Below are 15,896 nucleotides of genomic sequence, written 5' to 3'. Positions count from 1 at the left end.
TATTTCAATAATCAATTCATCACAATTAATCAAATGAATCATTTCAGCCCTAATGACAAATATTGTGGGATCAGCCTGTGATACCAATTCTAATGTCATGCTGTTTTTATTTTGCTCTCATCTTACAGATTCCAGACAGATCTAATGAAGACATCTATTCAAAGTTTGCTCTTATCTGAGACATTCTGATTCCTTCAATGTTGGAAAAAAAGCATGTCATTATGCTCTCCTTTTGTGTATGTAGGGTTTTTTAATGGGAAGGCAGAGATTTATAACCGAAGCTATGGATGAGTGATGTGAACGACCTCCTTAGGGTGCCACAGACTCTTGTCCATAATGTGTGATCAAGTAGAGCCAGTTGGTGACCGGGAGTTGAGGAACAACAACCAGCAGGGTGCCGGTGATGCAAACGCCAACAGAGTTCAGACAGAGGAGGATGATGGGAGAACTGGACGTACTGGCTCTCTGTCAAGGATAATGACTGAGACAGCAGAGCAAGACAAAATTGTCATCTGGGGCACAGACTCTCAGTGTGACGACCCCGAGCTGGCTGAGTTTGAGATGTTGGAGTGTCAGGAGCTGGAGGCTTATTTGGTTGAGGATGGGGAAGATTTTGTCGGGCTCACAGAGAGGAAGAAACATCAAGAGGAGACCTCACCGTGCAGCAACGCCGGAGAAAAACAGGCAACGGGCGGTACAAATCGGAAAGGAGTGAAGTTGGTTGTGGATGTTGCCTGTGAGCAGGAATCATCAGCGTCTCATGTCTCTGATACTGATGTTTTTGTGACCTGCTTGTCCACCACTGCTACTCCGACGACAGACTCCTGGCACGTTGCCCCTGGTAACCACTCTGCCCTCTTAGAGGATCTTACAGTGGCCTCGCAAACCTGTAGCATCATCTCTGAGCGAGACAAAGCCCCCCAAAAGGCTGATCTCTCCTTGTCAACTAGAAAAAGCTCAACACACCAGCAAGATTTAGACATGAATTTAAATTCAACACCCCACCCAGAGATTATTGTACCGCAACAGCAAGTGGAGAATGGTGTCTTAAGCAAGGATATAAGCAACGAGCAGAACACGGATAATAACCAGAGGAATGTGGAAGGAAAAACCATTTCAAAGGGAGATTGTGATAATACAGACCACAAAACTTTATTTTGTGCAGAAAGCAAAACTAAAATGGATAAAAGCACACAAGCCAGTGAAATCCTTGAGTTGATAAAACCAGTCAAAAGTGGTGCAAAAGCAATTCAGCCATCAAGTGAACCAAAAGCCATAAGAAAACAAAGCTCATTTGAAAACGGTCTAAAGAAACAAAACTCTTTTGACAGGAGTTTCAAAAAGCAGCCGTCCTTTGAGAATTCTTTGAAGAAGCAGCTTTCTTTTGATAACAGCCTGAAAAAGCAGGGCTCCTTTGAGAACAGCTCCAGCTTGTCATCTCAGGAGCGGAGGAAAACATGGGGAAGCCCTGGTCGATCTGCAACCCCAGCAACTCCCAAAACTACCTCCTGCTCACCCAAGAGACAGCCGCCAGGTTCTCCAGCTAAAGTCCAGGGCGCAAGGGCTTTGAGTTTGGAAAGAAGTGCCGCTTTTCAAAGAAATGTCAGTCAGTTCGTCAGACTTCCAAATAAAATAAACATAAACAGTGGCATTCCCAAACCTATTGTCCCTCAACAGAAAGAAAATGAGCCCAAAATTCCCCCTCTAACACAGAAGCCCAAAAATGTGAGACCAAAAATCATTACATATGTTCGAAAAAGCACACCAGCAAAATCACAAGACACCAACACCCAGTCTGAAGGGTTAACAAAGGCAACTCAACCACCACCTTCTTCTGGTGCACAAGCTCAGAGGGACTCCAAGGGGGTTCCTCAATCCAGATCCACTCCGGTGCTCAGCTCCTCCAATGTACTGTTCGACAAATACCGACAGGAGTTGCAGAAGGCAGGGCACTATCCGCCAGGCGCAGCTCCGATGGGCGTGAAACCTCCAGGGAACACCACACCTCAGAGGGTGAGCGGGAAATCAGAGAGCTTTCATGAGGAAATGTCAAAGAAATATGTCCAAGAGGTGAGATGTGGATTCTGGATTTCACCTATTCCTGACATACAATGACAATCAAGATGTAACATAATCATTCTCCCTTACCTTTTCACATTGCAACCCTAAACTTCAATATATTTATTATGAAAGGAAATGTAGTTTTTGTGACAGTAATTGGTTGCTTATGTCCTTCGTCAGCATCTTTACCAAGATGGTGGCAGCGTCTATCGTTCACCTAGAACTCTGAGGCCTCAGCTGGGTTTGGGGGCAGTCACCAGGCAGCCCGCGGCCAAGACAAGAGTCCCACAGATGGGTCAGAGGTCAGCTCCACTATCCTGCCGTGGAGCCAGCGTGTCCACCCCAGGCCTCCAGGACCAAGCAGGTAAGATGGTGGAAAGTTAACCGACATCACTGTTTGAGAAATCTTTAAAAGGTTAACATTAGGAATTTCTGTCAATATTAATTGCATATTTCAATTCTTTCAAGCCCTAATGTGGTTTGGTGCATGCTGGTCTCTTCTATATCGTGCTCTAAATTTCTAAATAGATGGGGTTTTTTTTAACAAGGTTTTGATTTTGTGCTGTTGTTTATTTATTCATTTATATCCATGTGTAAATCAGATAATGTTAAGCAGTCATGTCACAACAGCTATAACCTGAAAAGGGAACCCCAGCTTCATTGTGTTGTATTCCACATGGAAAACCACATATATTTCTGCCAATGTCCAGAAATCACGCCCAAAAGTGTCCTGCTGAAGTCGGGCCAGTCCGGTCTCCGTCCTCCAGGCTTTTCCAGCCTTCCAGCTGCTCGACTAGCTGCTTTAGACGTCATACGCAGCTCCAGCACCTCGTCGATGTCCAGCAGCCAGTCCAATAACAGCTGTGACAATGACCAATGTCACTGTAAGTCGTGATGCTTTTTCTATTTGACTGTGCTCTGACTATACAGGCGCAAGTCAATAAATTAGAAAACTGTTGTGACATGTTTTATTTCAGTTATTTGAATAAGAAAGTGAAACTCATATTCATTAAACACAGAGGGATTTATTTGAAGTGATGACCATTGGCTTACAGTACTCATGAAATTTAGAATATCTCTTCACAGAATTAAAACATAATTTTATTCCAGAGCAATGTTAAGTTTGTTTTTCTCTCTCTACAATTATGTGGCTTAAATGGTTTTCTCATTAAATTTGGGTATTTTTTTTATTTTTATATTGGACAAACAAACTGAACCTAAAAAGCTTGTTAAGATGTACTGATTTACATCACAATTAAAGTGTACAATTCTTAATCAGAAATTTGCATCTCAATGTAATAGAATATCAATAAAAAGTTAGTGTTTTTCAGTAATTCAAGTCAAGGAATAAGACATGCTTAGATTGATTACAAAAGAGTGCTGCAGTATTTCAAGTGTTTCATAATTACAGCTTATGGCAAATACCCCAAATTGATGAGCGATCAACTTGTAAGATTTATTTAACTGTGATCTGTTTTCATAAAAGGATGCTTATTAAAAACTGTAATGTGTTCCAATCAATTTATAACAACTTTATCTTTTGGCTGCCAAAAACATAGCTTTGATCCATCCATCTATGGACTCCAGAAAGTGTGCTTTGGTACCTGGCAACAAGATGGCAACAATACAATTTTAGCTAAAATAAATTTTAAAAAAAGAACAAGAAAAGAAAACTGATCATGCTAACCAGAATCCAAGAGTTTGTTGCAACTACTAATGAAAAGGTACCAATCAGAGTATCCCAGGCCTCTTGCTACTCATTGTGTTGTTGTTGTTGTGGAGGTTGGATTAATATTCCGCATGCAGCCAAGCATGCAAACAACAGCATGAATTGCTGTATAGCTCTGCCTATTAGTCAATGCTCTTCCTGGCTTGGTACCTGCTTCAGTTTAAATGAAAATGTGCTGACTCTCCCAGGTGGATTCAGACTGCTGCAGTGTGAAGAGATGCTGCAGTCCATGTGAAAGTATCACACAGACCTACAGGGTGTTCATTTTAGAGCCAGCAGTTGTAAGATTCAGGCAATTAAGTGTGTAGTGGTGTACAGCACAATCTGATCTGGACTAAGGTCACAGTAAAGATGCTCAAGGGCAAAAGACTTTGTTTTTTTTTCAGTCTGAAAGTGTCACATTACCTGTAGAAGGTGGAGCTTGTGTCAGCACAACCATTGATTTAGCAGCTGAATATTTCATAAGTAATGTAATCTGTCTGTCTGGTTTTTGACTTCCTGTTTATGCAGACATAGTAAACTTTAATCTGGACATGTTTGTGTGTATAAATGGTTAGAAACAATTAACAACTAGAAATGCACTAAGTAGAATATTCCTTGCATTTCCAATTTCACATTATTACCCTAATTTATATGTAGTAGAGAGTAAGAAGAAAGGTGTAAGCAGCGCATATTCAAGCATGATTGACAGTGCTAACTAAGACCTTCTTCCTGGCTGTGATTGGTTGTTTCTGACCAATCGTTCTATTTCTGCAGATGGCAGTAGTAGTACAGGGAGGAGGCAGAGGAGCTTCATTTTTTTCCTTATCCATCTCATTTTGTACAATCATGACAAAGTAACAGTTTTAACAAATATGTATAAAATATATTTTTTATAAAAGTATATGCAATTTTGAGGGGGGAATACAAGATACAAAGGTATCTTGTTAGAGCTAATAGTTTCAAATGGCGTGTCTTTAACCTGGAAAGAATTCTTCTTTCATTGAAATCACATTAACATCAGCTTAAATAGTCTAGTTCACAGGGCCGCTGTGTTTTTCAAGACATACCTGCAGGTAAAGCACAGAGATTCACCTTTATCTTTCTCCTTCCTTTGTAGATCCCTGCTCTGGCGGTGATGGAACACTTCCACACAAAGCCGTCATAGTCAGTGAAACCTCCCAGTCTCAGGGCCGGGTTCAGCCCTCCAGCGCTACGAGTCTGCAGCATCGTAACCTATCACCCCAGCATGGCTCCTCCCTCGGTACAGTCAAACATCGGACAGACAGGAGGAAATAGGTTTCCAATATCCAGTTTCAGTGTGTGTGCTTGTGAGCGATGATCAAATTAGAGTTATCCTGAGTTGAGATCATGTTATCTCCATGCCTGGATGCGAATTTTGACAGATGGGCTGGTTTAGACCTCGAGCAGTGCCGGATCATTTGATTGTATCACCAAAAGAAGGCATAAAAAAACTAAAAAAAACCCAAAAAAAACATTCCAGTAAAGCGCTGCAAACTATTATTTCTCTTTAATGAAGTTCGGTTTGTATATTTTTAGATTAAACATTTGAATAGCACTGTTGCCTTTTAGGAAGAAAGAGTTAGGTTTTGGGATCTCTCCAGGTACTCCAGCTTCTTCCCAAACACATAACCACTGGTTAATTGGTCTCTTTATGGCGAATGTATGTCTGTGCACGTTTTTTGGTCCTGTTGTGTTTCTGTACTGCCTTGTAACTGGTGACGTGTCCAGGATGTACCTCCCTTATCCAATGACCACTGGAAACTGGCATAAGCACCCCCTTTCCCTGCAAGGACAAACTAGCCTAGAAAATAAATGGATAAAATTACTTTTTTTTTCTTACCCAAAATGTTTAAAAAAGAAAAACAGAAATAATAATTAGGCTTTTCATAGAGCGAGCATTGTGTTTTTGTTGAGACATTTTACTCCATTTTCTGCTTTTTTAAATTGTATCTTAGCATGACATTTTAAAACCAAAAACAGCAATTATGTAGTGCTTCCTTTATGATCATCAATGCCTTAATGACCAGTTTCCGCACTGATAGTCTAATTAAGGATTTCTGACAGAATGTGCAGAAAACACCACAAATGCAGCCCTCGGTGCTGTTGTAACTACTGCTTAGCGCTGCAGTTCAGAAGTGATGCAGCACCACACACTGCACTTCCTTTCTGCTCCTGTAGGAGGCAGTGTGTGCTCGATCAAATTCCTCATGTTAATATTTGATTTGAATGTTGGGAATTAGCACCATCTAGTGGTCATTCTGCGTAATTGGTAGTTGCCTGGTTCATCTGTATTGTCTCCTTTATAACGGGCATTGCAACTAGGATAGTTACTACCATGCAGTTGCTATTTCTTCAAGGTAGATATATTTTAATGTTTTATTTTAATGTTTTTATTGCTTTTCATGAGCTTTACTAAGTGATAAATTTAATTAGATTACATTTATAAACTTAAAGTTTCTTACACAATTACACTCTAACATTTCTCACCTGAATTTAATTGAATTTTGCCCAGATTTTAAAGACAAAATGGAAAGTGGTGCAAAATTGCACTGTCAGTTTCAATGTTTCAGTCTTAATCAGAAATTGTCTCTGGTACTTGAGTGTTGCCTTTGAATGGTCCATTTTAGTAGATAATCTAAACATGTTGAAACAGTTTTGTTTTCACAATTCTTTTCTGAAAAATTAGGATGAGTTGAAAAGGTTTCAACTTTGATAAAAAACCTCTGGTTTTTGACATGTGTGCCATGCTGGGGTTTAAGCCAGAGAAGGATATACTTTGAAGAAAGCAAACTCTAAGAAAGAACATCCCTCTAAATTATGAAATGTATTCTTATAGGTAACCAGTTATATACTAATAATGTTTATTCTTTACTAGAATCTATTTTGCAACTCTTTTGATCTTACCTCCTACATTTTTGGCATGTATCCTGGAACGCTTCAGGAAATGAAAGAATGCTTTAATCTTGGACATTTTGCAGCAGATCACCAGTTTTCTCCCCTGCACAGTGTCGAGGACAGTGCTGCAGAAGGACACAGAGGCTCTGCTCTCACCAAGATCTTCCCCTAAAAGATGTGCTGTGGTTCCACCAAAGCCACAATCACCCGGTGAGTCTGTCATGTCACACTGCTCACATGTTAACTTTCTCTCTGCTCTACACACATATTGTACCCAGAGGTTGTGCCCTACATGGTATGATGTCTCTTAAGTTTGTTCCATATCATCGCCTGCTTCCGTTCCTTTAAAAATTTACATTGTGCTCACAATCTCTGCTCCTCATTTCCTGATCTTACACCAGGTGACCTGACGTTGTCATAGCAACAAGCTACAGTAGCCGTAATGCTGCTATAGCTCCCTTTGCGCCCGTTCTTCCGGCTCAGATTACATCACTGCTCACCACCAGTTTTTGCTTTATTCAGAGACCACTGAGACAGAGAGAAGCGGTAGTAGCATATAGAGTTGCAGTACGGTGAAAAATGTTCCAATACAGGACACACATCATGTGGTCCTACTTGAAAAGTAGGAAGCTGCTCCTCTTTCCACAATGTGCAGAAATAGATCTTATTTCCTCTTTCCTGCTTGGGGATTTGCCAAGATAGGAAAATTAATTATACAAAGCAAACAGAGCTCATCGTTATAAAGTCGTATGACTCATTGCAGACAGTACAGGTGCACCTCATTAGTTTAGAATACGATCAAGAAATGATTCATTTCATCAGTTTAATCTAAACAGTAAAGAACATACATATCATATAGCTATCTATCTATCTATCTATCTATCTATCTATCTATCTATCTATCTATCTATCTATCTATCTATCTATCTATCTATCTATCTATCTATCTATCTATCTATCTATCTATCTATCTATCTATCTATCTATCTATCTATCTTTTTTATCTGAAAAGGGGGGACATAGTTGCAAGGAAATATCATTGATTAGTATATTTCCTCTGATCATTTTTACTTTGACTCTCACCTGAGTCTAAGCAATAACATTTTGGTTATCTGTGCTCCTAGCTCGCGGTCGAACAGCAGCGGTTCCTCGGACGGGCCGGTGTCAGGAAGTGGACCGGGCTCTGATCCAGCGGCTGCAGGAGCGGTGTGAGCAGCAGGCCCTGCAGCTGCAGACTCTCCAGGTCCAGCTGAAGAAGGCCTCTCTGTGCCTGGATGTTTTCAGCATCACCACTCTGCACTTTTGTGATAAGGTAGGCTCTCCAGAGATAAATACGCCTTTAGAGCTAAGATTAGATTCTGTCAGTTCTATATAGAAAAAAAAAACACAAAAAAATGTTGCATAGGGTCAGTTAGTTGTGATGTCTAAAATTTAGGAGCTTTACATAAATAAGTTAGTTTTTGGAGAATAATTTTAAGAATTTGGTTGAATTAGCTTTCTTGTGTTAAAGGAAGCTATGGTTGGAGCAAACGAGATTACACACTATCACTTCATAAGGACAATGCACAAATTGTATTGTGTAAACAGTGTCATCATTGAACTTGCTTCCATTTAGATTCCCATTTAACTGTATGGTTTTAAACTATATTTGACCAATAGTGTCTGACAGAACCAACTGAGAAAATCCCACTGTGAGCTTCAGTACAACTACAAAACATCCAGCATCCCTTTGTTCAAAAGACACCTGTCAAAGGAAGTTCCTTTGATTTCTTTAAATCTCTTTTCACATTAAGCGTGAGTCTGCAGCACCAGGGCTCATCAAAACTACTTTGAGGATTTTCCAAAGTTTGTATTTATTTACAGTAGGACAAGGAAGATTAATTGGATTTTGCTTTAAATAGATAAAAATGCTTAGAGTGCCATATGGAAGCCTTTTTACCTCATAAACTTTATGACATTTTGTCATGATTGAGCCACAAACGTTTGGTGTATTTTATATTTTTTTATGACGGATCAATACAGTAGTTAAAAGGGAAGGGTTAATTTTGGTGTTGCTTATACTTAATAACAAGAAAGCTGGTCAGAGAATAGATGACCAGCTTTCTTAAGATGGAGGGAAACAAATACAGAAAATAGATTAGCTCATTCTGGATTGAATTAAAAACCCCGTTTGATTAAAAAGTAATAAATGTTTTAAACTGCGCTTGGACTTTTTTTTTGTCAGATGTGTGCTGTTGTGTAATTCTGTAGCTTCTGTAGGAGAGAAAAAAAAATAAGCCCTCTAATCTGAAAATCTGTGCATTTATCGATCAGGTTGCTCCCCTGTTTCTTCGTCTGTCTTCAGAGATTCAAAGATGCTGTGGATGCTGTGTGCGTGTGTGCGTGTGTGTGTGTGTTGCTCTCTGTCATGCTTATGACTGTGGTATGGGGCGTGTTGGTGGGGGGTTGAGGGGAGGACAGTCAGAGCTGGGCTGGGTCTGGCTCTCTTTGTTCCAGCAGGGAGAAATGATGCTCGCAAACCAAGAAGCGAGGTGAGCTTTTGGTCTTTCCCTTCTCTCCTCTCTTCTCCTCCCCTCTCCTCCGCCTGCCTCATCCCTCCCCTCTGCTTTGACATTCTTTCTGCATTTTTCTTTTCACTTCCCATCTGTCCCTGCTGCCTCCCCATCAGGCTAAGGGATGCTGCCGTTTGCTAGCCTAATATGGGCCATTGCTGCTGCAGGCTTCATTTTCTCCCTCTCTGCTGTCTGGACCAAACGGTAAAGGCAGTGTCTTCTGCAGGCAGTAAGCTTGTTTTTTCCTGCACCGAGGATTCCTTGATGCATTTGTAGCTGAGCTCGTGTGTGTTTGATGCTGTGGGAGTCTGAATGCGTATGATCGTCATGTTCACTTGTTTCCTAGCGACAGAGCCGGCAGAGAGCACGGAGCTGGGGATGATTGTGCTGAGTCAAAGCTGCCTGAGTTTCCAGGAAGACGGCATGGAATAATTTTTGCAGCTGTGCTTCATTCTGATATAATATTTTCAGTGTTTGGAAGTGTGTGTGTGTGTGTGTGTGTGCGTGCGTGTGTTTGTGTGTGTATGCATCTATCGATTAGGTTCCTGTGTGCTGTGTCAATGCCTCTCCTCTGTCAATTAAAATTGTCTGGATGGATTTCTATATTACCCATTTTGTTTAAGTAACTTTTACATGTTTTGATACAGTAATGTCCTCACAATACCTTTCAAAAGTATTCACACTCTTTGAACTTTCACACGTTTTAGAGCTTCAATGTATTTTATTGGGATTTTATGTGGTAGACTAGCACCAGGTTGTAGAGAATTATAAGACTGTGAAGTGATTTTCTTTGTTCTTCTTCTTATTTTTCCAAAAATAAAAAGCTTTGAACATTGGTCGATTTTCAGTTTGATTTAGTGCTAGACCTTGACTAGGCCATTTTAACATGTGAATATGCTTTGATTGTATCAATCCAATCAAGGCAGGATTGATACAATCCTATCTTTAAAGATAGGATTCACACTATCTTTAAATAGTGTGAATTTAAAGATAGGATTGATACAACTCCTCCATTGTAAACTTGCTTTTCTGTCAAAATGTGAAAACGTCATTCCACTTCCCACATAATTGATTGCATGTATTTTTAGGGGAATTAAACTATCAAGACAGCTGGACACAAATGTACTTGGCATTTTTCAGATATTTATTTGCAATAGGATCTGAAAACCATGTATCATTTTCCTTCAATTTAGTAATTCTGCACTACATTGTTTTAGTCAAACACAAAATCCTGAAAACCCAAATTAACAGTTGTTATACTGTGGGGGGGAGTAGCAAAAGTTCAAGGAATATAATTACTGTTGCAAAACACAGCAGTTTTTCAATGACGTCTGGATGAAAGTTTCAACTTTAACAAAAATTCAAGATTTCTTGCAACCTCCAGTGTTCTTCCTGGCCTTTAAATTTTTACAAGACAAAAACTCCCACCAAATAAGCAGCTACACCACTGAAACTGAAGCTGCACTTAATTTGGAATAAATGACTGCTTCAAGTTACTTAACTCGATTTTGTGTTTTTCAGAAACGTATTCTATTTTTTACACTATACAATGTAAAAAAAGAAATACTCCACCAAGCATATTTAGTCAGACATATGTAAAAATTAACAAAAGAAATGTAAAATGTAACTTTTTCTCCCTGAAACGTTACATAAACATTTATTGGTTTTCTATTTTGCTAAAGGAATAGCTTGTTACCACACTTTATTCTAGATTTCTTTTGATACTACAAAACAAAATAATCTAAATCAACAATTTTATTACATACATAAATACTCAATAGTTGCATTTCTAAATTAGATTAAGTTACTTTGCTGGGCAGGAAATAAAAAACAAAAAACAAAAAAAACTGATTAGCAGAAACCTGGAGGACGGGTGGAGCTTCTTTGTATAAAATGATGCTGAACATGTTTCATCCCTCTTGAGATCAGTCTGTCTCTTAGTGACGATTTTCTGCTGCATCTCTTAGATGATGACATCATTTCTACTGGGACATAGCGTTGACCATTTCATGCATTTTTCAAAAGTCCCACTTTGTTCCCCTTTGAGTCTTTCTCTCTTCAGCATTGTTGAGTTATTTTCGGATTAGAGAGTTTTCACATTAATTATGATCAGATGTCTTGTTGCCATCTTTTATCTCTCTCTGTTAAAAAAGCTTATTGGTTCATTCAACACCTACATGTGCGTGCCGTACAAACGTGTTGCAAGATGATAACTTCTACAAAAACGTCCTAATTGCCCAATATTGGCGCAAAGCATCTTGGGTCTGTTTAGCTAATTGAAAAAAAGCTTAATGCAAGCCCCATACCTACCAGAAAATGCTTACAGTTGTAGATAGCTTGAAATGTTTAAGATATTTGCAATATCTTTAAAGATAGGATTGATAAAAAAGGTAGAAGTTTATTACTGAAACGCTGTTCATCATCAGATAATTACATGATCTGATTACCTCTATGTTATTACTGACAATATATTTTTAGCAATATTTTAAAGATAATCAGGTTTTAATTATCTTTTTTTCATATCTGTTGTTCTTGTTAGATCTGGAACAGCAACTTTTAACATCACTTTTTCCTGTTACTCTCTCACCTAAACGAGCAATAAATGTAAGTTTAAAATAGCTAAAACTGTGACAGGCAGAGCCCCATGAGGTTCCAAGTTTATCTTCCAGCCAATGTCTTGACCATTATCTATCATGCTGAACATGATGGAAATAAAATTCTTTCATTTTGCAGTTTGCCCTGTAAAATGCTCATCAGTTTGTCTTATTTAAATGTGTCATGTTTTGTTTCATTCCAGAATGAGAGCGCCATTGTAAAAGAGAGGGAGCTGTCCCTGGAGCTCGGCCGAATCAGGGATGAAGTGGGTAAGTGGGAAACCTCAGGGAGCCGGACTCCCAACATGTACGCGGTAGATGGCATCTTCAGAGAAAAGAGGAGGTGCAAACCTGAAGTCAGTTTCGCTGACTTTTGTATCTGTATGTATGTTTCTGTATGTTTTCCAGCTGTTAGTGTCGCGCACTGGGAGCAGCTGCAGCAGGAGAAGGAGGACCAGGAGCGGCGTTTTGAGGCCGAGCTGCAGGGGCTGCGGGCTCAGCAGCGGAGCGAGCTGGGAGCGCTGGAGGAGAGGCTGAAGGCTCGGCACGCAGAGGACACCGAGAGCCTGCAGGCCCATCAGCGAGCTGAGCTGGAGGAGCTCCGGTTCAGACACCAGGAGCAGGTGCAGCATGCAGAAACAGACTCTAATGTCTTAACCTGCTCAGGATTTTAATCATTTGGCATGAAAACTGACAATGAAGAACTTTTTGTTGAAAACAAAACTGAAAAATGTTTCAACATTTTTGTTGTAGCTTGAGGAGATGACAGAGAATCATGAGACATCTTTGACAGAGATGGAGACGGCCCACAATGACACTTTAGACACTTTGCAGGAGGAGCACGCAAGGACAGTAAAGAGTAAGCAGCACTTTTAATAACTTCTTCTGTGTGCGTATTCTTCAGTTTGAGACGATAATATGTTATGTCTGTTAACAGATCTGAAAATGGCTCATGAGCAACAGAAAAAGTCTCTAGAGGAAGAGTTTGAGAAAATCAGACTTTCACTCCAGGTATGTGTTTTTTATTTGAAGGTAAAATTTAGCAACACCACCGGAAAAAACAAATCCCTTGCAGATTTGTGTGCGTTTGATTTCCAGGATCAGGTGGACACGCTTACGTTTCAGAACCGCAGCCTGAGAGATCGAGCAAAACGCTTTGAAGAAGCTCTTCGTAAGAGCACAGATGAGCAGATAGTTGTAAGTTTTCATGAAGCAGAACGCTACAACACACTGACGGCTCTGAAAATACCTGCAGAACGAACAGCGCTTCTCTTTCAGGATGCGTTGGCTCCATATAAGCATATTGAGGAGGACCTGAAGAGCCTTAAAGAAGTTCTGGAGATGAAGAATCAACAAATTCATCAACAGGAGCTAAAGATTTCCAAACTGGAGAAAATAGTATGCTTCAACTTTTATTCAGGATATTTTGTAAAGTAACCGCAATGACTTCTGTGTGTTTTATTCATAATTATTTTTGTAATATTAAATTAAACATAAAGATATATTTGAATTTGATTAAATTGCTATACAGTTCTATCCTTGCAAGAACAGTCAAATAGTAATGGTCTAAATGAAGTGGTGATTACGTTCGTTACCTTTTTGACTGTAAAATCAAATGGCATTACCATCTATGTTATTCAATGGATTCTATTGCTTTAACTCATTTAAAGACTTTAATGTTTTGCGCTGTTTCCTCCTGTGTTTTTGAGCAGGCTGAAAAGAATGTGCACCTGGAGGAGAGACTGCAAGTGTTGCAGCAGCAGAACGAAGACCTGAGAGAGCAGATAGACAAGAATCTAGCTGTGTCCAGGTCTGTTTGTGTGTGCATTTAAATTATACATAAGTAATAAGGCTGAGTTCAACATTCACAACCATGAAGTTAAAAACTGAAAAGTCTGAAACGTGTTCATGGAGGAGTCGGTTTTTGCTACAGTTACTGCTGCAATTTCTTTGACATATGTCTCTACCACTTTTCCACTTCTAAAACCAAATTTCTGCAGGTTTTTCATTACAAAATAGCTCTTGTTAAGTTAGAGGGTGAACATCTGTGAACATCAGTTTTTAGGTCATGCTACAAATGCAGGACTTTGACTGGGCCCTTCCAACACATGAGAATAGTTTGTTTGAAATCATTGCATTGCTGCATGTTTCGGGTCGTTGTCCAGCTGGAAGGTGAACCTCAATGCTAGTCTCAAGTCCTTTGTAATCTGTAGCTTTTTTTGTAACTGCTTTTTTTTTTTTTATCTGCAGAAAAAAAAAAAAAAGCAGCATGACACCAATCCACCATTATGTTTTACAGTGGGGGTGTTATATTGTGGGTGGTGTGTGTGTGTTAGCTTTCTGACAAACACACTGTTTACATATAGACCAAAAAGTTCCTTTTGTCCCTTTTTTGGCTTGACACTCACTAAATGAGACTTATTTTGTCTCTCTTTTTTTTCTCCTATCTGTGCCGAGAATCTCTGAAGCTCCTCCAGAGATTATATTAAAAAGTGTTGAAAATAAAGGAGTGTGAATAGAGATGCATGCCGCACTTTGTGGACATTTTACTGTTACTTCAGTAATAGATGTCACGTAAAATCTCAATTAAACATACTTTTGTGGTTTTAACATCACAACAATGTTAAAAGTTTAAGGGGCATGAACACTGTAGCTATCGAAATGAATTACATTTCTCTCTTATGTTCTTTTGTCCCTTTTCTACTTCAGGCAACTCTCTGAAGAGAACGCCAACCTGCAGGTGCACGTGGAGATGGAGAGCAAAGAGAAGAAGCGTCTGAGTCGCACCAACGAAGAGCTGCTGTGGCGTCTGCAGACAGGCGAGCTGAGTCCACACATGACCCCCAGCTCCTCCCCCATCCACCACCCAGCCTCTGGACCGGGCTCGCCCGCCCGCCCCCACTCCTACCACCAGTGACTGTTTGTACCAAACATCTTATTTTATCAGTGTTTTTGTTTAACTCTGAAAAAATTGTTCCTCTGTTTTAAAGGAATATTATACAATCAGTGGACAAAGAGACAGTAATATGTTCTGCTTGTTTGGGGAGAATCTCCTTACCCATTTGATGCATTTCCAAACCACATTTTTTATTTTTTACTTTTATTGTTTTCTTTGACCTCATGAATTGTACGGATGATTCCACAAAGAGTAAAACCTTAGCATGTTTCTCCAGCAGGTGAAAGTTCAGAGAGCATCGCAGTGCCTCATTTACATGTTTTCGCCTCCATCTACATTTTCCTCTTCTCCTTCAGCTCTCAGGATGATGGATAAATAAGACATAGTAAACTCAAAAAACATGAAGCGCCTTCTGTCATCCATTCCCTCCCACCAGCAAGGTCCACCTGGGGGCTTGACAGTATTATCAGAAAAATCCAACCTCAGATCTCAACATTTTCATGTAGAAACATTTCATTCATCATGAGTGTATGATTTATACCAAGCCATCTAACCTCAAAACATTCATAACTCCACTTTACTGCCAATACAGTGTAAGTATATTATGAGTTATTACTTGTGTAGACTCTGTAGATGTATGACTATCTTTACAGCATGGGTTGTCTTCCGATTAGAACAGATTTTCAGATTATTTCATGTATGTATGATGATGAGAAGAATTAGAAAGAAGCACTTCAAGATATTTTGGAGAAGAAACCTTCACTCTCAGCTGAATTAAAGAAAAGGTAGTCAACTCACACAAAATAAAACCACCAAAGATGAAGTTCTTGAACTATAACACACTGCATCAGTTACATGCTTGGAACTCAATGAAGAACACTCATACTTCAGAAGAAGTCCCTTGAGGTTTTTTTTTTTTTTTTTTTTACATTTTGGGATGTTTCAAACACAAGCTTGAATGTTTTTATTTGGATTTCATGAGCTGAAAGCTGAAAAGTTTGCCAAAAAGCATATGATATTCCTTCATCTAAACCATTGCAATGTAAATCTGGGGATGTGTTTAAGGCTACTGTCCTGTTGGAACCTTTTCACATTCCAGCAGGATCGCCCTTAATTTAGCTCCATTCATTTTCACATCAACTCTGATAAGCTTGATGCTGCTACCA

General features: G+C 39.5%; 1 protein-coding gene across 4 annotated transcripts; it reads left to right on the top strand.

Annotated features, from left to right (window-relative positions):
* The first annotated feature begins 309 nt into the window (after nt 1–309).
* On the top strand, nt 310–14,751 carry mtus2b (microtubule associated tumor suppressor candidate 2b). 4 transcript variants are annotated; one of them, XM_088012164.1, is made up of 14 exons: nt 310–2,070; nt 2,242–2,425; nt 2,766–2,945; nt 4,890–5,033; nt 6,800–6,898; nt 7,813–8,000; nt 12,038–12,104; nt 12,243–12,457; nt 12,588–12,693; nt 12,772–12,845; nt 12,933–13,031; nt 13,113–13,232; nt 13,544–13,644; nt 14,544–14,751. In XM_088012164.1, the coding sequence occupies exons 1-14, from the start codon at nt 337–339 to the stop codon at nt 14,749–14,751; spliced, it is 3,519 nt and encodes a 1,172-aa protein (XP_087868290.1). In that variant the 5' UTR covers nt 310–336. The 4 variants fall into 4 exon arrangements, with proteins under 4 accessions (XP_087868290.1, XP_087868288.1, XP_087868289.1 ...); XM_088012162.1 differs by having other exon boundaries at nt 332–2,070; nt 2,772–2,945; XM_088012163.1 differs by lacking the exon at nt 4,890–5,033 and having other exon boundaries at nt 332–2,070; nt 2,242–2,434; nt 2,760–2,945.
* The last annotated feature ends 1,145 nt before the right edge of the window (nt 14,752–15,896 follow it).

This window comes from Poecilia mexicana, unplaced genomic scaffold (genome assembly GCF_051168715.1).
Source record: "Poecilia mexicana isolate PSO_F unplaced genomic scaffold, ASM5116871v1 scaffold_13, whole genome shotgun sequence".
NCBI lineage: Eukaryota > Metazoa > Chordata > Actinopteri > Cyprinodontiformes > Poeciliidae > Poecilia > Poecilia mexicana.
This window is presented reverse-complemented; position numbering and strand designations above follow the sequence as displayed.

What these genes read in the sequence shown, in the direction of transcription:
- mtus2b (XM_088012161.1), top strand. Translation starts at nt 337, where the DNA reads ATGTGTGATCAAGTAGAGCCAGTTGGTGACCGGGAGTTGAGGAACAAC. An exon ending in CCAGCATGGCTCCTCCCTCG is followed by an intron (nt 5,034 to 6,799) that starts GTACAGTCAAAC and finishes TCCCCTGCACAG; the next exon opens with TGTCGAGGACAGTGCTGCAG. An exon ending in CCGAATCAGGGATGAAGTGG is followed by an intron (nt 12,105 to 12,242) that starts GTAAGTGGGAAA and finishes TATGTTTTCCAG; the next exon opens with CTGTTAGTGTCGCGCACTGG.